Here is a 21,992-nt window from a genome sequence, read left to right as displayed (position 1 = left end):
CACCTTATCTACCTGTCCTGCTGCCTTCAGGGATCTATGTGCATGCACACCAAGGTTCCTCTGTCCTTCCTAGGGTCCTACCATTCATTATGTATTCCCTTGCCTTGTTAGTCCTCCCAAAATGCATCACCTCACACTTTTCAGGGTTAAATTCCATTTGCCACTCTTCTGCCCATCTGACCAACCCATCTATATCGTCCTGTAGCCTGTGTGAAATGTGGGATGTTTGTTTTCTTCAAAGGCACTTAATAAATGTAAATTGTTACCCTGAATAGTTTAAGCTGACCTTCCTTACCACCCCCCCCCCCCCCCCCCCAAAATCCAATCTTTTAGCTAGATTTTTGGATTCCTAAAAGTACTACAGGAAACTTTGGTTTATCCAGAGGTTATATGTCCGGAATACTCGATCTAACGGCAAAAATCAGGAGCCGTTTTCTATATTTTTTTAGTTCTCGTTGCTTTTTTTTCCCCAGTCAAGCACTGCAAGGTCTGTAGCTATAGCAACAGCTTCAGCTATAGACGCTTGCAGCTGCAGCCGACTGTTTTGAAGCAACAGGGTTTGTTGATTCTCACGGAGCTTCTCAGTTCCGTATGTTTAAACATTAACTCTGGTATGTCCGGCACTTTTGATGTTACGGCACCAGCTCGGTCCCGTCAGTGCCGGATATCAGAAAGTTTCCTGTACTTGATTTAAGGGTATAGGATTGGAACACAGTTGGTTTATTCTAAGGGGTGGGGTCTTTATCTGATCATATCTAGAAGGGCATCCAAGATTCTTTTGAAAGAAAACTCGGGTATAGGTTATAATATGGTGCCATGTTGAAATATTTCAGCCTACATCCAACTATTTTTATACTTAAAGTGTCTGTCACCGGACTTATTGACTTGCTATGTTAATATTGCATATTCAGCAGTGTCATGGTAACTGTTGAAGATAAGAGTGATTATTCTGGAAGAATAATTTTAAATGGCCGAAGGCTTACCTGGCACTTTGAGGTTCAATTGAAAGTCTATCCATGTCATCATTGTATAAGTTGAACAATTAGCGCTGTACATTTGTCCAATCTAAAATGAATTTAGAACTGCACATTAGGCTGTCTTCATTTATATCTTTGTCTTTAGGCATAGCCAATCAAGGACGGGTTCTAGTAATAAAGTCTCCGTCAGTAACTCTGCAGCACCTAAAGGTTCATCAGCAAAATCCAAAGCTAGGCCAGTTAAACAAGTTAAACAAGTCAAGGTAAAGGCTGAACCACCACCGAAGAAACGGAAGAAATGGCTGAAGGAGGAGTATTCATCCCACTCGGACTCTTCTCTTGAAACTCAGAGTGATGATGAAGATGGTAAGGCCTTATTACATTTCTTCATTTTCATTTGTTTTTTAATGGGTTTTACTGTGAGCATAGTCCATTTCTAAATGGTGTCATCCCTGAAAAGGAACCAAGATTGGTTCTGAATTTTTCAGTGTTAATCATTTAGATTATTACATTAAAATGTTTAATTTGCTAAAACTTTCCCCATAGCTGTTATAACTTAATTTTATTTTCAAAACCATGCTTAAAGTAGTATTTTGCAAGGAACTAATGTGTGGAAATCCCAAAGGACTCTTAAAGATTCCATGCAGTCTTTTGTCACATTCAAGCGTGCTATATCTGGGTTCAGGGTGGAAAGAGGGATAGGGAGAGGCCATTCAGTCAGAAATCTGCATCAGGCTATCCTGTCATTTGCCGAAATTAAGAAACGTAGAAGATAGGAGCAGGAGTAGGCCATTCGAGCCTGTTCTGCCATTTAATGAGATCATGGCTGATCATCCAAATTCAGTACCCTGTCCCTGCTTTCTCCCCATACTGGCAGGTAGCCCGCACATGTTCAAGCAAGTTCAGAACAGCACCAATCCAGCATGCATAACTGAAGATACATTACAATTGGCTGATTTCAGGTCTTATTTGACTCCTGAAACATAGGGGAACCATTATATAAATTTTGATTTCTCATTTCTTTTTTTATCACTGAATATAAGAAATAAGATAACTCCCTGTAAGAAATAAGATAACTCCCTGTAACTTAGTGCAAGAGTTTCTTATTGCCAAGCTCAGAAAAGCACTCCTACTATACCAGTATAAATGTTTCTGCTTCTCACACCCGGGATCCTTCTCTAGCATTGCCAATTAGGTCTACATGCCCACTAAGATATTGCTGTACAGCAAGCACACTTTCATCTAACCAGCCTGGAATGGAATTAAACCCAGGTCCTGGAGATAAAGGAGCAGTTTCCAACACACTGAAACCCAGTTCCCCAGGCTGTCAAAAATTTTGACATAACTTGAGAACTTTTCAAATTAAAAGGGTACTTGTTCATATGCTGGTAATCAAATTTTCAGCCCTTGAAAACCTGCACTCTTTAAAAAGGCAGCATTTCCCAATCCATTAAGATCTGTGCAAGACTAGTACAGATTGTACTTGCTTTTTTAAAATCTTCATTCTCTTTGTTGGTGTGTGCTTCTCCACATTGAGATCAGGAACTCTGTGTTAGAAATTAAAGGTTAACATTTTGTTTAAAACAGACTATCTATCCATAAAGATTTAATGTGTCACCTTAACTTAAAAATGATTCAGCAAGATCCCCCTGGTCACTCAATTGAAAAAAGAGGTGCCTATTGCTCATGGAACTGTACTCCAGCAAGGTGCCAATGTCTTCAGGAAGGGAGGAGAGAAAACTGATAGAACGAAAGGAGGGGTGGAAATAAAAATATTAAACAGATCTTTAACAAGACTTCACACATGCCTTCTTCTTCAGACAATGGATTCCTTTCGAAAGTGAATACACAGGGAAGGACAGTCAAAAACCTTCAGCAAAAATCAGGTTTGCAAATTAAGTACATTTTTGCTCCAGTATTGTTGCCCTGGACTATCTGTGATTTTTCTCCCAATAAAATATAATGTATATACATACTGATCCAATTGGATGAAGAAACTTCTGCAGTTTCCAGCTGGGTAATTCGACAGCGGTCAGAAGTGGGAACACCGGCCAATTACCCCCCCCCCCACACCCCCCATAACTCGGCAAAGATAGCAATCAAATCTAGGACCTTCTGATCTTATTGCTCAGTTGTGTGTTTCCTTTCACAACTGAGCCATTGAGGGAGCTATTATGTTTGCTAGCTCCTCGGAGCTTTAAAACGTGTAAACTAGAAGGGAAGCTCGCATTTTCTCCACGAACAAAACATGATTTATAACCTTTTATGACATGGTTCCATTTTTGAAGATTGACAGCATGCTAGGATCTCTTCCCAGCTGAAATTTTTTTCTTTGATACCGTTAGTTATTACTTGGAAATTTTACTAATTATCCATAATTTTACCAATTATGCATAATATTAAACACTACAACAGTCTTGTTGATGCCTTTTTTTTGTTCCTTTATAATGTGTCCGCTTCGGTTCAGTGATAGCACTCTCGCCTTGGAGTCCAAAGGTTGTGGGTTCAAGCCCCACTTCAGAGACTTGAGTCGGTAATCTAGGTTGACACTTCAGTGCAGTACGGCACTGTCTGAGGTGCTGTCTTCCGGATGAGAAGTTAAACGGAGACCCTGTCTGCGCTGTGAGGTGAACATAAAAGATCACCTGGCACCATTTGAAGAGCAGCAGGGGAGTTCTCCGCAGTGTCCTGGCCAATATTTTATCTCACAACCAACATCACTAAAATAAATGATCTGATCATGATCTCATTTCTGTTTGTGGGACCTTGGCTGCTGCATTTCCTACATTACAACTATGACTACATTCCAAAAGGATTTTGGAATTGGCTGTTAAGAGCTTTGGGATGCCCTGAAGTGACAGCTGCTATATAAGTGCATGTTCTTCTTTCTTAACGAAGTTCAATAAAAATTTGTTTGGTATCCAACTTTGTTTCTCCTGGTAGACTCCAACTCTCTTTTGAAAGCTGTGATTGCGTCTGCCTCCACCACTCTTTCAGGCAGTGCTTTCCAAATCCTAACCACTTGCTGCGTAATAAAGTTTTTTCTTGCGTCGCCTTTGGTTCTTTTGCCAATCACCTTAAATCGGAGTCCTCTGGTTCTCGACCCCTCTACTAATGGGAACAGCTTCTCTCTCTCTACTCTGCCCAGACCCCTCATGATTTTGAACACCTCTATCAAATCTCCTCTCAATCTTCTCTGCTCTAAGGAGAACAACTCCAGCTTCTCCAGTCTATCCACGTAACTTGAAATCCCTCATCCCTGGAATCATTCTCTAAGGCTTTCACACCCTTCTGACAGTGCGGTGCCCAGAATTGGACACACTACTCCAGTTAAGGCCGAACCAGTGTTTTATACAGGTTCATCATAATTTCCACGCTTTTGTACTCTGTACCTCTATTCATGAAGCCCAGGATCCCGTAAGCACAGGGTTCCAGGGAAGACTCTAATAAATGGGAATAATTATTTTTTAAATCTGCATTTTTAATTATTAAAAATCAATTAGATTATGTACTTAATTATATATTGTGGCGGAGCCACCAAAGGACTCAGAGCGGTTGTACATAATTCCTTTAACAGCAATGTAGTTACTGTCTGTGCCTGTTTGACTGTACAATGCCTAGTTACCTTTACAGCACGGTTTCAACGTGATGACGTCATGCCGTTAGTCACGTGATGCCCCAATGGCGGGAAGAACGTGATGACGTCAGTCTCCTGACCAGAGGATCAGTCCTCGTGGAGCCCTCAAGGAGAGTAGACCTGTTATTGATGTGTTCTAGCAGTTTCCAGTTTAAACTCGTTTGGTTTCATTAAAGTTCATTAATTTAATTACCTGAGTCGAACTCAGTCTTTTTGATAGGAACCTCCGTTCCTGCATTGGTGACCCCGACTTCTACGAACGATTTTCGTGGAAGATTCGACATGGACACGAACGCCGTCACGCTGAAACTGCCACAGTTCTGGGAGCAACAACCAGACGCCTGATTCATCCAGGCTGAAGCCCAGTTCGCCATTTGGAACATCATCGCGGATCAGACCCGTTATTATTACGTGGTCTCCGCCCTCGACAACGCAACTGCATCACGGATCATCAGCCTCATCGGTAGTCCTCCTACTGACAGCAAGTATGATGCAATTAAGGCGCGGTTGCTTCAGGTTTTCAGGCTATCAAAGTCGGAGCGTGCTCGCCGGCTCATCACGCTGCCCCGGCCTTGGGGACTCCAAACCGTCCGAGCTCATGAGCCGAATGCTCACGCTCTTGGGCGCTGAACCGGAATGTTTCATCTTCCGGGAGCTTTTTCTCTATCAACTGCCTGAACAGGTTCAGGCTGCCCTAGCCAGCTCCGACATTACTGACTGCGCCAAGCTTGCGGCCGAAGCCGATAGATTTTCACGGTTACCCAGCAGTGCTGCGTGGCCACGAGGCGCCCATCCCCCACAGACGCGGTCCCGGCTTCTACAGCGGGCTGGTGCTCCTGCCGCACCTGTTTTGGCGGGAAAGCATGACGCTGCCGTTCCCCCTGCAGTTTTTCGCCCCCAAAAAAAGCAAGAAGGCGCAGGCGGCGTCCCTGGCGACGGATGACCAAGTCTAACGGGCGTTCTGCGGTGGCGATGGCCGTCAGTTCTACGGGGAAACTCCTCTATATCACCGATTCCCTCTCGGGCCGCCATTTTTTTTTGTGACACCAGGGCGCAGTGTAGCATTCTACCTGCGTCGAAGCTCGACACGCAGACTGGGAACCTCGGTTTTTCCCTCGTAGCGGCTAATGGCGCAGCTATTCGAACATTCCGAAAGCGGTGGTTCGAAGTCTGTTTCGGCGGTCAGCGCTTCTTTTGGGATTTCGTCACGGCTACAGTCTCGCAGCCTATCCTAGGGACAGATTTTCTGTGTGCCAACAGCCTACTAGTCGATGTCCGGCACCGCCAGCTGATCAACGCGGCCACCTTCCACTCGATTCCATGCTTCCACGGTACCTCCGTGGCGCGCTCCATTGCCTGTGCTTTCCCTCCTCCAGATGACTTCACGCGGCTCCTCGGGGAGTTTCCGGAGCTGACAAGGCCCACCTTCTCTTCGGCGAAGAAACATGGTGTTGAACATCACATCACCACTACTGGCTCACCGGTTTATGCGCGGGCTAGAAGGCTCGAACCCGGCAAGCTTGCAGCTGCGAGGGCGGAGTTCGCCACAATGGAGCGGCTCGGGATCATTAGGCGATCGAAGAGTCCCTGGTCCTCGCCTCTCCACATCGTGCCGAAACCAGGCGGTGGCTGATGGCCATGCGGTGACTACCGACACCTCGACGACGCCACCACTCCGGATCGGTACCCGATCCCGCATATCCAGGACTTCTCGGCCCACTTGGCGGGAAATTCTATCTTCTCTAAAGTCGACCTCGTCCGTGGATATCACCAGGTTCCAGTGCACCCACAAGACGTCCCGAAAACTGCAGTCATCACCCCTTTTGGCCTCTGAGTTCCTGCAGACGCCGTTTGGTTTAAAGAACGCAGCACAGGCGTTCCAGCGTTTAATGGACTCCGTTCTTCGAGACCTGCGTTTCCTTTTTGTCTACCTTGACGACATACTCATCGCCAGTGCCAGCAAGGAGGAGCACATCTCCCATTTGAGTTCCCTCTTTACGCGCCTCAGCCAACACAGTTTAATCATCAACCCGGCCAAGTGCCAGTTCGGCCTGCAACAAATCGACTTCCTGGGACATCGCATAACATCGGATGGCGCCGTCCCTTTGGCGACGAAGGTCGAGGCGGTTACTTCTTTCCCGCAGCCGTCGACAGTCAAGGCCTTGCAGGAGTTCCTGGGGATGGTCAACTTCTACCACTGTTTCGTCCCCAAGGCGGCTCAACTCATGCAACCCTTGTTTGGGGCCCTCAAGGGCAAGTCCGGTAAAGACCCAATCAGCTGAAATGATCCAGGCATTCGGCGACACCAAGAACGCTTTGGCCAACGCAACCATGCTGGCGCACCCACTTCCAGGTGCTACTATTGCCCTTACCACTGACGCGTCAGACTACGCCATCGGTGCAGTGCAAGGACAGTGGGTCAACGGCACGTGGCAACCGCTGGCGTTTTTCAGCCGTCAATTGCGAAAAAATGAGAAAGTACAGCACCTTCGATAGGGAACTACTGGACCTTTTCCTCGCCATTCGCCATTTCTGGTTTTTATTGGAGGGGCGCCCCTTCACGGCTTTTGTCGACCACGAACCCCTTACGTTAGCCATGGCCAAGAACGCCGAACCGTGGTCCGCTCGTCAACAACATCACTTGACGTTCATTTCCGAATTTACCACGGACATTCAACATGTGTCTGGTAAGGACAACCTGGTGGCAGTTTGCCTCTCCCGTGCGACGGTCCATGCGGTGCACCTGGGAATCGACTACGCCCTCATGGCGGCAGATCAGGTTTCGGATTCGGAGGTCCAATCATATAGAACCGTTCCCTCTAGCTTCCAAGTGACCGAAGTCGTCTTCCAGGCCGCAGGTGTCACGCTCATTTGCGACATTTCCATGGGAGTTCCTTGTCCCATCGTGCCAGTCGCATGGCGCCGGAGGGTTTTTGATGCCATACACGGGTTGTTGCACCCAGGGATGAAGATTTCGCAACGGCTTATGTCAGCCAAGTTCGTCTGTAAAGGTATGCACATCGATGTCCGTGACTGGGCTAATAACCTGCGTCATATGCCAGAAGGCCAAAGTCCAGCGTCATGTCAAGGCTCCAGTGGCTGTGTTCACTGTTCCGGAGCGTCGTTTCGACCACGTGCATGTGGACCTCGTGGGGCCGCTTCCGCCTTCTCAGGGTTATACTCCTCTCCTCACTATAGTGGACTGCACCACTAGGTGGCCAGAGGCAATTCCTTTGGTTTCCATCACGTCGGCAGACGTCGCTAGAGCTTTCATCTCCTGTTGGGTTGCCCATTTCGGGGTACCGGCGGACATCTCCTCTGACCGCGGGCCACTATTTTCCTCGGATCTTTGGAACGCTGTGGCTCAGGGGCTCGGTACCAAACTTCATCGCACCGCCGCCTATCATCCTCAGGCAAACGGCCTTTGCGAGCGATTCCACAGGTCGCTTAAAGCCTCTCTTCGGGCCAGTCTTCAAGGCGCAGGATGGGTGGACAGACTCCCATGGGTCCTGTTGGGTCTCCGTACGGCGCCCAAAGACGATCTACAATCATCTTCGGCTGAACTCATCTATGGCCAGCCGCTCCGTGTACCAGGAGATTTCCTCCCTTCTCCCACAGAGCCATGGTCCGCCTCCCGGCAACTCGTTCGCCACCAAGAAGCGTCCAGATGCTTTGCTCCGATACCTACGTCCAATCACGGTTTGCAGACCTCCTACGTGCCACCGGGACTGAAGAATGCGGAGTATGTCTTCATCCGCCACGACGCTCACCGGGATCCGCTCAAGCCCCCTTACACTGGTCCTTTCCGCGTCATCGAACCGGGAGACAAATCCTTTTTGGTCGACGTCGGAGGGAAACCGGATCACATCTCGGTGGACCGCTTGAAGCCGGCTCACCTGGACCTGGACCACCCTGTCGTAGTCGCTCAGCCACCCAAACGTGGCCGACCGACCATTGCCGCCGCACCACATCAACCAAAGCCACCTGACAACTCGACCGCGCTCGCTGCGCCTGCTCAGTCGCCACCGACTGCCAACTCGACCACCGGTCGTCAACTTCCTCTACCAGGGTATCGAAGTCGATCGGACAGGCTCATCAGGCCTCCTCCTCGCCTCACCTTTTCTGTTAAAGACAATTCTGGGGGGGGGCGCATGTGGCGGAGCCACCAAAGGACTGAGCGGTTGTACATAATTCCTTTAACAGCAATGTAGTTACTGTCTGTGCCTGTTTGACTGTACAATGCCTAGTTACCTTTACAGCATGGTTTCAACGCGATGATGTCATGCCGTTAGTCACGTGATGCCCCAATGGCGAGAAGAATGTGATGACGTCATGACATCAGTCTTCTGACCAGAGGATCAGTCCTCGTGGAGCCCTCAAGGAGAGTAGACCTGTTATTGATGTGTTCTAGCAGTTTCCAGTTTAAACTCGTTTGGTTTCATTAAAGTTCATTAATTTAATTACCTGAGTCGAACTCAGTCTTTTTGATAGGAACCTCCATTCCTGCAATATTACATTTCTCCCCTTTAGTGCTTTCTACTTTGAAGGTATTGGTTTCCATTGATTAATGCTGAGATTTTCATTGCAAGAAGAATGGGGGTATTGCATTCTATTTAGTTAATCAAGCGAGTTGAGCCTCTGGTATTTCAGTCTGAACAGTTCACTATCCAAATATTACTAGGTTCCATTAGAACATAAGAAATAGGAGCAGGAGTAGGCCAATCGGCCCCTCGAGCCTGCTCCGCCATTTAATAAGATCATGGCTGATCTGATCCTAACCGCCAATCTACTATCACAGAACCATCTCCTGAATCTAACAGAATTAGACACACGAAATAGGAGCAGGATCAGGCTACACGGCCCCTGGGCCCGCTCCGCTACCCACAGGGCCATGTCCGATCCGAACCTAGACTCATGTCCAAATTCCTGCCCGCTCCCCATAACCCTTTATTCCTTTTACTTCTAGGAAACTGTCTATTTCTGTTTTAAATTTATGTAATGATGTAGCTTCTACAGCTTTTTGGGGCAGCATATTCCATGGACCTACCACCCTCTGAGTGAAGTAGTTCCTCCTCATCTCAGTTTTGAAAGAGCAGCCCCTTATTCTAAGACTATGCCCCCTAGTTCTAGTTTCACCCATCATCGGGAACATCCGCCCCGCATCCACCCGATCCAACCCCTTCACAATCTTATATGTTTCAATAAGATCGCCTCTCATTCTTCTGAACTCCAATGAGTAGAGTCCCAATCTACTCAACCTCTCCTCATATGTCCATCCCCTCATCCCCGGGATTAACCGAGTGAACCACCTTTGTGCTGACTCGAGAGCAAGTATGTCTTTTCTTAAGTATGGACACCAAAACTGTATGCAGTATTCCAGGTGCGGTCTCACCAATACCTTGTACAACTGAAGCAATACCTCCCTATTTTTATATTCTATCCCCCTAGCAATGAAAGCCAACATTCCATTGGCCTTCTTAATCACTTGCTGCACCTGCATGCTAACCTTTTGAGTTTCGTGCACCAGGACCCCCAGATCCCTTTGTACTTCAGTACTTTCAAGTTTCTTGCCATTAAGATAATAACTTGCTCTATGATTTTTTTCCTGCGAAAGTGCATAACCTCACACTTTCCAGTATTGTATTCCATCTGCCAAATCTCTGCCCACTTACTTAGCCTGTCTATGTCCCCTTGCAGGTTTTTTATGTCCTCCTCACTCACTACTTTCCCTCCCATCTTAGTATCATCTGCAAACTTTGATATGTTACACTCTGTCCCCTCCTCCAAATCGTTAATATAGATTGTAAAGAGTTGGGGACCCAGCACTGACCCCTGCGGAACACCACTAGTTACTGATTGCCAGTCTGAGAATGAACCATTTATCCCAACTCTCTGCCTTCTGTTAGATAGCCAATCCTCTCTCTCCATGCCAGAATATTGCCCCCAATCCTGTGATTTTTTATCTTAAGCAATAATCTTTTGTGTGGCACCTTGTCAAATGCCTTTTGGAAGTCTAAATACACTACGTCCACTGGTTCACCTTTATCCACCCTGTATGTTACTTCCTCAAAGAACTCCAGCAAATTTGTCAAACATGACTTCCCCTTCATAAAACCATGCTGACTTTGTCCTATTAAATTATGATTATCCAAATGTCCTGTTACTGTCTCCTTAATAATGGACTCCAAAATTTTACCTACCACAGATGTTAGGCTAACCGGTCTATAGTTTCCAGCCTTCTGTCTACTGCCCTTTTTTTAAATAAGGGTGTTACATTAGCAGTTTTCCAGTCTGCCGGGACCTTTGCTGAGTCCAGGGAGTTTTGGAAAATTATTACCAATGCATCCACAATCCCTACCGCCACTTCCCTCAAGACCCTAGGATGTAAGCCATCAGGTCCAGGTGATTTATCCGCCTTGAGTCCCATTATTTTACCGAGTACCACTTCCTTAGTGATTTTGATCGTCTTTAGCTCCTCCCCCCCCCTATAGCCCCCTGTTTGTCCAGTGTTGGGATATTCTTAGTGTCCTCTACTGTAAAGACTGATACAAAATATTCATTCAGTGTTTTTGCCATCTCCATATTTCCCACCATTAATTTCCCGGTCTCATCCTCTAAGGGACCAACATTTACTTTAGCCACCCTTTTTCTTTTTATATAACTATAAAAACTCTTACTATCTGTTTTTATATTTTTTGCTAATTTACTTTCATAATCTATCTTCCCGTTCTTAATCAATCTTTTTGTTATTTTTTGCTGTCTTTTAAAGTTTTCCCAATCCTCTATCCTCCCACTAGATTTGGCTACCTTATATGCCCTTGTTTTTAGTCGAATACTATCCTTAATTTCTTTACTTAGCCACGGGTTGCTGTCTTTTCTTTTACACCCTTTTCTTCTCGGTGGAATATATTTTTTTTGGAAGTTGTAAAATAACTCCTTAAATGTACACCACTGATCATGTATCGTCTTACCCTTTAATCTATTTTCCCAATCCACTCTACTCAATTCCGCTCTCATACCTTCATAGTCTCCTTTATTCAAGCTTAGCACGCTTGTTTGAGATCCAACCTTCTCACCCTCTAATTGAATATGGAATTCAACCATGTTATGGTCACTCATTCCAAGGGGATCCTTTACTAGGACATTTTTAATTAATCCTGTCTCGTTACACAGGACCAGATCTAAGGTTGCTTGCCCCCTGGTCGGTTCAGTTACATACTGCTCAAGAAACCCATCCCTAATACACTCAATGAACTCATCCTCAAGGCAGCCCTGCCCAATTTGATTTGTCCAATTAATATGATAGTTAAAACCCCCCATAATTATAGATGTTCCCTTATTACAAGCCTCAATTATTTCCTGATTGATACTCCGTCCAACAGAGTTGCAACTGTTCGGAGGCCTATAGACTACGCCCACTAGTGTTTTTTTCCCCTTATTATTCCTTATCTCCACCCAAACTGTTTCATTATCCTGATCTTTTGACCCAATATCATTTCTCTGTATTACAGTGATTCCTTCCTTTATTAACATAGCCACCCCACCTCCCCTTCCTTCCTGCCTGTCCTTCCTGATCGTTAAATAACCTGGTATGTTTAATTCCCAGGCATTGTCACCCTGCAGCCATGTTTCTGTAATGGCCACAAGATCATACCCATATGTAGTTATTTGTGCCATTAACTCGTCTATTTTGTTACGAATGCTACGTGCATTCAGATAGAGAACTTCCAAATATGTTTTGTGACACTTAGTTCCTGCTTTTGCCCTTTTTATTACTTTACCTTTTACTCCATACCTTCTGCCCCTTCCTGACACGCTCTGGTTTTTAATTTCCCCACTGCTACCTAAGTCTATGACCACCTCTGTTGTCATTTTTATTATTTGCTCTCTAGGAACCTCCCCCCCCCCCCCCCCCCCCACTAGTTAGTTTAAAGCCCTCTCTACAGCCCTAGTTATATGATCTGCCAGGACTCTAGTCCCAGCACTGGCCAAGTGAAGCCCGTCACAACGGAACAGCTCCCTCCTGCCCCAGTACTGGTGCCAGTGTCCCAGGAAGCAAAACCCATTTCTCCCACACCAGTCTCTGAGCCACGCATTTAACACTCTAATTTTATTTGTCCTAGCCAAATTCGCTCGTGGCTCAGGTAATAATCCAGAGATTATTACCCTTGAGGTTCTGTTTTTTAATTTGACCCCTGGCTGCTCATAACGTCGTTTGTACCAACGTGGACCACGACAACTGGATCCACCCCCTCCCACTGCAAGTTTCTTTCCAGCCCAGAGGAGATGTCCTTAACCCTGGCACCGGGTAGGCAACACAGCCTTCGGGACTCTCGCTCTCAGCTGCAGAGAACTCTTATCTATCCCCCTAATAATACTATCCCCTACCACTACAACATTTCTATTTACTCCCCCCTCTTGAATGGCCCCCCGTTCCACGGTGCTGTGGCCAGGTTGCTCATCCTCCCTGCAGTCCCTGCTCCCGTCCCCACAGGGAGTAAGAACCTCGAACCTGTTGGACAAGGGCTGCGGCTCCTCCAGCTCTACCTCCTGGATCCCCGTACCTGCCTCACTCGTAGTCCCACCATCCTGTCGCTGACCATGGGCTACATCTGAATTAATTAACTTCATAGGTGTGACCACCTCCGGAGTCCAGGTACTTCTCCCCCTCCCTGATGTGTCGCAGTGTCTGAAGCTCAGACTCCAGCTCATCAACACGGAGCTGGAGTTCCTGTAGCAGCAGACACTTGTCACAGACGTAATCACCGTGAGCCTCAATGGGGTCCACCGGCTCCCACATCTCGCAACAGTAACACATCACCTCCATTCTATGTAATTAATTAAATTTTTTATTTTTAGTTATGGACACCCACTGCCCAATTTTAGATGCAAGTATCCCCTTTAATTAATTGGATTTATATTAAATCAATCCCTCTAATTACACCAGTTAAATGGTTTACCAACAGTCACTCTGCACCAGAAAGGTCTTATTAACTACAACCCACAGAGTTAAAGTTTGAAAAGAGCACCTAACACCCCACTTACCCAAACTCACACTTACCCAAACTCACAGCACTCTCTGCTGACTCGCACTCAGTGCTTGCTTGCACTAGCCTGGTCTTTTTATACTGTTTGTTTGTTTACAGCCAAATGAGTTACCCCTGCTGATTGGTTAGAAAACTGGTTTCCACTGCCTGCTGTGCCAATTTACTCCTACTGCAGTGTAACCTTGTTTTACTCTTAAACCAACAGAATCCCAAATATTTAACTTTTCCCCTTTACTTAAACTGCTTAAGTAATCTTATCAAGAATGATTTAAAGAGAAATAACAATTAAAGAACTCTCACACTTACCCAAACTCACAGCACTCTCTGCTGACTCGCACTCAGTGCTTGCTCGCACTAGCCTGGTCTTTTTATTCTAACTGTCTTCACATTTTTACCTTCAATATTTAATTGGGGGCCTGTCTTTTCACCTCTGGAACCTATTTAATGGGTCCTAGATAAGATAGGATTTCAAATCTGAAGGTTGATGTGAGTTCACTGTATAACTGAACAAATTGGCAGTCTCACACTCAGACTGTAAGCATATCTACTGTGGGAAGTAAAAAAGTTCATCTTAGTGCAGTAGGGCTGTCAAATTAGAGTTGGAGTTAAGGCACTTTGTTGAAACAAGTAGAGGAAGCATTTCCTGCATCAGGCAATGTACCTTTCCAGAGAGTACCTGACTGCGATACTACCAAAAAGTAGTCCATTCCTTAGTCGTCCTCACTTCAAGCTCAGAAGTGACCAAAAATATGTAAACTTAAACTGATAACATCAGAAAAATTTATTGGTTTGAGATGTAGAGCTTCTATTAATATATACGTCATTAAAGAAAATGTTTTACTTATTTAGTGGTTCTTTTATAAAGCAATCATTTTCATTGACCTGTTTTCCTAAAATTGCCACCTCATTATTTTATAATAATCAGGATGCCACGCACCATGGCTTTCCTACTGTACATTTAGATTATTAGTATACTAACTTAATGTTTTCATTAAGGGTTACCATTTTTAAATTGGCAAATAATCAGTAAGTTGCTGGAAAATGCTCTGAGGAAACATTTTCAGGATTTATGGCAGGTTCAATTATGGCATATGGTTCTTTCATATTCTATTTTATATTGGTCCATTATATAAAATGATTTACGTGCATTGGATTTGCATACCGTGCTCTGTATGCATTGCCTAATACATTTGAGCAAACACCAATGTAATAAGGGGTATTTAAATACTGTACATGTCTAAAAATGTAGTAATTTAATACATTATAGATATTTATTGTGTATTATAGAACGCCCTGCAACAACTCCATATGTAGCTCGCTTCCTGAATACCAGAACAATGAAGGAGACATTTAAGAACTATGTGGAGCTGCTTGTGAGTACAGCCTTGGATCCTGACATGATTGAGGCATCAGAACAAAGTAATGGTAAATATTGAAGCTCATCGGTGATTCTGATTTTCAGTTATTTCATTGCATCAATAGATGCTCTACTGTCTACTTTGACTAATGCATAGAATAAGGGGAAATTGGTCTTGTCATTTAATGGTTGTAGCAAATAATTCCTGACATTTTTGTAACTTTACTCTCTTTTTGCCTACATTTCCTTTGCCTGCTCACCCCCTCCACCCTTGCAGGTGCACCTTCTACTATTCGTCAGCTCTAGGTGGACAACCAGGTTACTCCCAAATCTGCTCAGTAGCTAGATATTGGGTAATACTTGAGAATGGCCTGAGTTGATTCTCATTTAGATTCACAAGCATTAGAATATTCCTGGTTTCTGCATATCTCCTCTGCATAACTGGGTTCTGAAAGAGTTGGCTACTGAGATAGAGGATGCATTGTTTAAATTCCCTTGATTCTGGAATGGTCCCAGTGGATTGGAAGGTAGCCAATGGATCACCGCTATTCAAGAAATGAGGGAGAGAGAAAACGGGGTACTACAGGCCAGTTAGCCTGACATCAGTCGTCGGAGAAATGCTGGAATCCATTATCAAGGAAATGGTAACAGGGCACTTAGAAAATCATAATATGATTAGGCAGAGTCAGTGTGGTTTTATGAAAGAGAAATTGTGTTTGACAAGTCATTTTGTTTTTTGAGGATGTAACTAGCAGGGTAGATAAAGGGGAATGAGTAGATGTAGTATATTTGGATTTTCAAAAGGCATTCGATAAGATGCCACACAAAAGATTGTTACCCCAACCCCACGAGCCCTTATCTTGTGTAATAATATATTAGCATCGATAGAGGATCGGTTAAAGGACAGAAAACAGTAGGAATAAACGGGTCATTTTCAGGTTGGCAGGCTGTAACTAGTGGGGCACCACAAGGATCAGTGCTGGGGACTTGGCTATTTACAATTTATATTAATGACTTGGATGAAGGGACCGAGTGTAATGTATCCAAGTTTGCTGATGATACAAAACTAGGTGGGAAAGTAAGCTGTGAGGAGGACACCAAGAGCCTGCAAAGGGATATAGACAGGTTAAGTGATTGGGCAAGAAGTTGGCAGTTGGAGCATAATGTGGGGAAATGTGAGATTCTTCATTTTTTGGTAGGAAGAATAGAAAAGCAGAATATTTTTAAATGGTGCGAAACTATTAAATGTTGGTTTTCACAGGTTGGGTGTCCTTGTACACAAAACACTAAAGTTAACATGCAGGTAAAGCAAGCAATTAGGAAGGCAAATGGTAAGTTGGCCTTTATTGCAAAGGGGTAGGAGTACAAGAGTAAAAGTCTTGCTGCAATTGTACAGGGCTTTGGTGAGACCACACCTAGAGTACTGGGTACAGTTTTGGTCTCCGTACCCGGGGAAGGAGATACTTGCCTTTAGAGAGGGTGCAACCATTGTTCCCCCTAATTTTTTTTGGGTGCGGGGCTCCCTAAGGGACTACGTGGCCCATTCACAGTTGCACACATGTGCAACATTAACATTGAAAAGGTCAGTCCCGGGCTGCGCGGGACCAGCAAAGAGCCGCGTGCCCACACAGCTTAGAGGGAATGTTTAGTGCAACAAAGGTTCACCTAGATTGATTCCTGGGATGAGAGGGTTGTCCTTTGAGGAGAGATTGAGTAGAATGAAGGGTGACCTCATTGAAAGATTCTGAGCGGGTTTGACAGGGTAGATGCTGAGAGGCTGTTTCCCCTGGCTGGAGCATCTAGAACTAGGAGGCATAGTCTCGGGGTAAGGGGTCGGCCATTTACGATTGAGATGAGAAATTTCTTCACTCAGAAGGTTGTGAATCTTAGGAATTCTCTACCCAGAGAGCTGTGGATGCGCAGTCGTTAAGTATGTTCAAGACTGAGATTAATAGATTTTTGGACTCTTAAGGGAATCAAGTGATATGGGGATCAGGTGGGAATGTGGAGTTGAGGAGCAGGGTCGTATGGCCTACTCCTGCTCCTATTTCTTATGTTCTGCTGCTATCTTGTTGCAGTATCTAGTTGTGCTGCCACAATAGCGATGAGAATAAGAATTTATATTCTCTCTCATACGTTCCATCCCAGAGCAGTTCCTTATCATAGACATATTTTTGAGGGTAAAAGTTGGAAAGAGGCAAGGTTGCTTCCATAGGAAAAAAGGGGAGCTGTTGGAGAGATGCCTCTGGGCCAATCTTATAGATTTTCTCGTAGCTGGTTCAGACAAGTATTGCCAGAGACCTTGAAGCAGGTCAACTGTTTTATTTTAAAAAAGATACAGGATCCTTGGTTTTATGAATAGAGTACAAAAGCAAGGAAGTAATGCCAAACTTTTGTAAACCACTGGTTAGGCCTCAGCTGAAGTATTGTGACCATTTCTGGGCACCACACTTTAGAAATGATGTCAAGACCTTGGAGAGGGTGCAGAGGAGATTTGCTACAGTTATGCCAGGGATGAGGGACTTCAGTTATGTGGAGGGACTAGAGAAGCTGGGATTGTTTTCCTTAGACCAGAGTAGGTTATGGGGAGATATAATCGAGGTGTTCAAAATTCTGATGGGTTTTGATAGAATAAATAAGGAGAAACTGTTTCCATTGACAGGAGGGTCGGTAATCAGAGGTCGCAGGTTAAAATATTAGGGCAGTTGAGATTTTTTTAATGCAGTGAGTTATGGTCTGGAATGCACTGCTTGAAAGGGTGTAGGAAGTATATTCAATAGTAACTTTCAAAAGTGAATTGGATGTATACTTGGAAAAGAAAAATTTGCAGTGCTATGGAGCAGAGGAGTGGGACTAATTGGATAGTTCTTTCAAAGAACTGTCACAGGCGTGATGGGTCGAATAGCCTCCTTCTGTGAGCTGCTTGATCTGTTGGTGTAAGTTGTGAGGACACTGGAAAAGAAAAAATTATGGTGTTTACACTAAAAATGGAGTTTGTAAACAAAACTGCCATTGTCAATGATCTTTATCATTGCCTGTGCTTCGTAAGCTTAATTTGAGTTTATCGGCTTTCAGTCCATAAGCACATCCCTTTTCACCACTAATTTTCCTGATGTGCCTTAACATGACCCCTATCGTCTGGAAAATATAATTTTTAAATAAACAGTACAGAAAGGAAAGAAATCCAAGGGAAGAAACTAAAATAGTAAAGGGCAAAATAAAAAAAATTATTGAACCGAATCATGCAAAAAAAAAAAAAAATCATGAACTGAAATTTAATAAAAACAGAAATTAAGTAGAATGACAAGATGGGATGAACCAGGATTAGATTGTGAAGTGCAGCTTATAGGACTTGATCTTGGCTTCAATCATTCTTTGTGATGGATGGTAATTACATAAATCTGTCTGCTTGAGTTCAAGCCACAAAGCTGCAAACGTTATGAGTAAATGAAGCAATTTTTTTGTTTTGTTTCCATCTCTATCTTGAACAATGCTTTCAAATTCACTGGAAATACGGTTTTCCATTTGTTTTAATATTTAATTAGATACTGTAATATTTTATAACATGAAGGTACTGTAACAATTTTTGATCCATCTGATTCAAAGCAGCTGGAGTAAGGAGACCTCTGTTTATAACCAAGACATGTCTCTTCTAAATCTCTGTCACGACAATGTAGCCGTAGTTCCTTCTGTGCCCGTTCACATGAACATTTCAGTTGGTGTTCCGAACCCAAGCCCATTAATCCTATCTCTCATTTTTTATTCTTTTGACCCCCTCTTGGGACTTTCTCCTGTCTCGTCTCCTTCCTGTCGCCCAGTCATGCCACCTTTCATTTTTCCCCTCTTAGGGTACTTGGTTCCCCCCTATCCCTAACCCAGCCCACTCTCCTGGGTTGAATCCCCTTGGAAAAAGATCATAGCTACTCTCTGTGCCTCAGCCTTGGTTCAGTGGTAGTACCATCATCCAAAGGTTGTGGATTCAAACCCCACTCCAGAGTCATGCACTTATAATCTAGGCTGATCTGCAATGCAGTATTGATGGAGTGCTGCACTATCAGAGGTACCGTTTTTCAGATGAGATGTTAAACCAAGGTCCCATGGCACTATTAAAGAGATGGCGAGTTGACCCGATGTCCTAGTCAATATTTATCCCTCAATCAACATCACTGGTCAGACTGCTTGTCTGACATCCAGGCTTGATTGAGCGGCAATTTCCTCCAGCTAAACATTGAGAAGGCAGAAGCCATCATCTCCGGTCCCCACTTGAAACTTAGTGCCCTTGCCACCAATTCCACCCCCTCTCTGGTCATTGTCTCGAGGCTGAACCAGACTGTTTGCAACCTTTACGTCCTATTCTAGCTGCGTTCCTGACCTCATACCCTCACCATCATAAAGACACCAACTTCCACCTCCATAACATTGCCTGCCTCCATCCATGCCTCAGCCCATCTGCTGCTGGTATCTTCATCCATGTCTTTGTCGCCTCCAGCCTCGATTATTGCAATATTCTCCTGACCAGCCAACCATCCTCCACCCTCCATGAACTTCATCTCATCCAAAACTCTGCTGCCCTTGTCCTATCTTACACCAAGTTTCCATCATGCCTGATCTTGCTGATCTACATTGGCCCCCAGTCCTCAAATTTCAAATCATCATCCTTGTGTTTAAATCCCTTCATTGTCTTACCCCTCCCTATCTCTCTAACCTCCTTCAGACTTATAGTTTCCCCCAGAACTTGCCATTCCTCTGACTATTTGCTCCTTGTGCATGCCTCTTTCCTTCACTCCACTATTGGAAGTTGTGCCTTCAGCTGCTTATGCCCCATGCTCTGGAATTCCTGCCTAAACCCCTCTGCCTCTCTATATCCCCCTCCTCCTTTTAAGACTGTCCTTAAAATCCACCTCTTCAACCATGCTTTCAGTCACTTCTAATATCTCCTTTGGCTTGGTGTTCTGTTCTTTTCTTTCCTTAAGTCTCTGTGACGTGCCTTTGGATGTTTCTTCTACATTAAAGGTGCTATATAACTGCAAATTGTTTTAAATATTTTGCCTGTTCTGAGTATATCACACATTGCCGGGCAAATAATGGCATTGTCTTTACATCCTCATTGAGTTAAGAATCTATTGAAAAGGAAAAGAATGTCACTCGGAGTAACACTAAAGTTAAAAATGTCACTTAATAGCCATCAGCACATGGAATATTCTGCAGAGTTTCAAATTTATGTAAGCTAAATGTAGAGATTATATAATGGCATTATACTATGCCACGTGGTGTTCAGGGGGTCTGGATCCAGGCACAAACTTTACCATTCTGGCCCTCATTCATGTGGCGCTGCTGTTGGCTCTGCCCCGTTCCCTCGGTATGGCTCCAAGCTCTTCCCCTCCGTACCACTGCCAGTTCCGACCACCACCTCCATGTGATTGATTACAGCTATACTATGGACAGAAATTCTCAAGATATCAAGAATTCCTGCCCATAGTGTGCAGAGACATTCAGTTATTTGCAATACAACCAGCAGGAAGTAGGAACCAGCCGCAGTGTTGAGTAGACATCAGCTGGGGTTGCAGGGGGCAAAGAGTGCTATCGTTAACTGGGGGAAAAGTGGAGGCAAATGCCAGCTTAACTAAAGGGGATGGGAGAAGATTGCCACCTTGAATTTAGAGATTGAGTATGGGAGCAGAGCACCATCTGGAACTGCAGGCACGAGAGGTGTGCTACCTTGAACAGGTGGAGAAACCTAGTACGTTGAATTTGCTTTGGGGCAAGTGGAAAGGGGAGGAACATGCCAAAGTTTCATATGAACGTGAAAGGATAAGGAACTGGGTCATCCTGAGCAGGTTCCAAATGTCAATATGCAGGATTAGTCATAGTGTATGTAGTACATAGATCTTTATATGCAGCCCCTGGGCTCAATGATGAGCAGTAAATGGTCCACAAAGAGACACTGGACACGCTTTGTTACCCTGTTGCAACAAAATCAGATACTCTTTCATGACCCCTTGTATCATTTATTTTGGATCACATTTTCCCTCATTTATTATCAAAGCAAAATAATGGTGAAATGTCAAACGCAGTAATTTTTTTAAATTCTCTGGATGAGGCTGGCATTTATTGTCAATCCAATGTTGCCCTGAGGTGGTGCTGGACCACCTTCTGTTTGATGCATCTGAGTTGCTTGCATGGCCACTTCAGAGGGCAGGTAAGAGTCAGCCATGTTGGTGTGGGATTGGAGTCACAAGTAGGCCAGGCTGGGTAAGGACGTTGGGTTTCCTTCCCTAAAGGACGTTCATGAACCAGTTGCATTTTTACAATAATTGGACAGCTTCATGGTCACTCTTAACTGATACCAGCTTTTAATCTAGATTTTTTTTTTTTTAACTGAAACTACACAGAAAGCTATCTGCTGGAATATACTGTAGTGTAGATTGGAGATGAAATGAGGAGTTGAGCAGCCTTTCTAAGGATGGCTATCAGCTCACTTTACAGAGAACATTGCTGATCTTCCCATTTATATTTGATAATTGTAGGATGTGTCATTGTAGCACTTCAATGTTGGTGAAAGTAGCCTTTGAATTTGAATAACAACACTTCAATATAAGCTTAATTTAATCTCTTGTAGATGAGATGTATTTGCCACATATGCGGAAGATTGATAGTATGCTGAATGAGAACAAGAAGCGAATGATCTCCAAGTTCCCACTGGAGCCAGCGCTCAAGGTGAGAACCTTTTTAAAACCATATTTACCATTCTCTGAAAATAGTGTCTTTCAGCAATATAGCTGCTGCATTCACACAAAGGTAGGGTTCTAGTACTTTAAAGAAGTATGGTGTGGAGATGTCAGTGTTGGACTGGGGTGGACAAATGTAAGAAGTCACACAACATCAGGTTATAGTCCAACAGTTTTATTTGAAATCACAAGCTTTCGGAGCACTGCTCCTTCGTCAGGTGAAGTCAGACTTCACCTGACGAAGGA

The 21,992-nt window shown here is 44.5% G+C and overlaps 1 protein-coding gene across 2 annotated transcripts in view; it reads left to right on the top strand.

Annotated features, from left to right (window-relative positions):
* Positions 1–21,992, top strand: part of qser1 (glutamine and serine rich 1) — a 158,879-nt gene that overhangs the window by 123,891 nt on the left and 12,996 nt on the right. The window contains exons 8-11 of one of the 2 annotated variants that reach the window (XM_086008254.1): positions 1,123–1,343; positions 2,798–2,863; positions 14,949–15,086; positions 21,638–21,735. In XM_086008254.1, the coding sequence (XP_085864380.1) occupies positions 1,123–1,343; positions 2,798–2,863; positions 14,949–15,086; positions 21,638–21,735 (523 nt within the window). The remainder of the gene's footprint in view (positions 1–1,122; positions 1,344–2,797; positions 2,864–14,948; positions 15,087–21,637; positions 21,736–21,992) is intronic. The other variant, XM_086008255.1, reaches the window with a different exon arrangement.

The sequence above is a fragment of the Somniosus microcephalus genome, chromosome 15 (assembly GCF_052327205.1).
Source record: "Somniosus microcephalus isolate GS21.2 chromosome 15, FLI_Smic_1.0, whole genome shotgun sequence".
Lineage (NCBI taxonomy): Eukaryota > Metazoa > Chordata > Chondrichthyes > Squaliformes > Somniosidae > Somniosus > Somniosus microcephalus.
The sequence above is the reverse complement of the archived record's forward strand: the minus strand, read 5'-3'. Positions and strand labels throughout refer to the sequence as shown.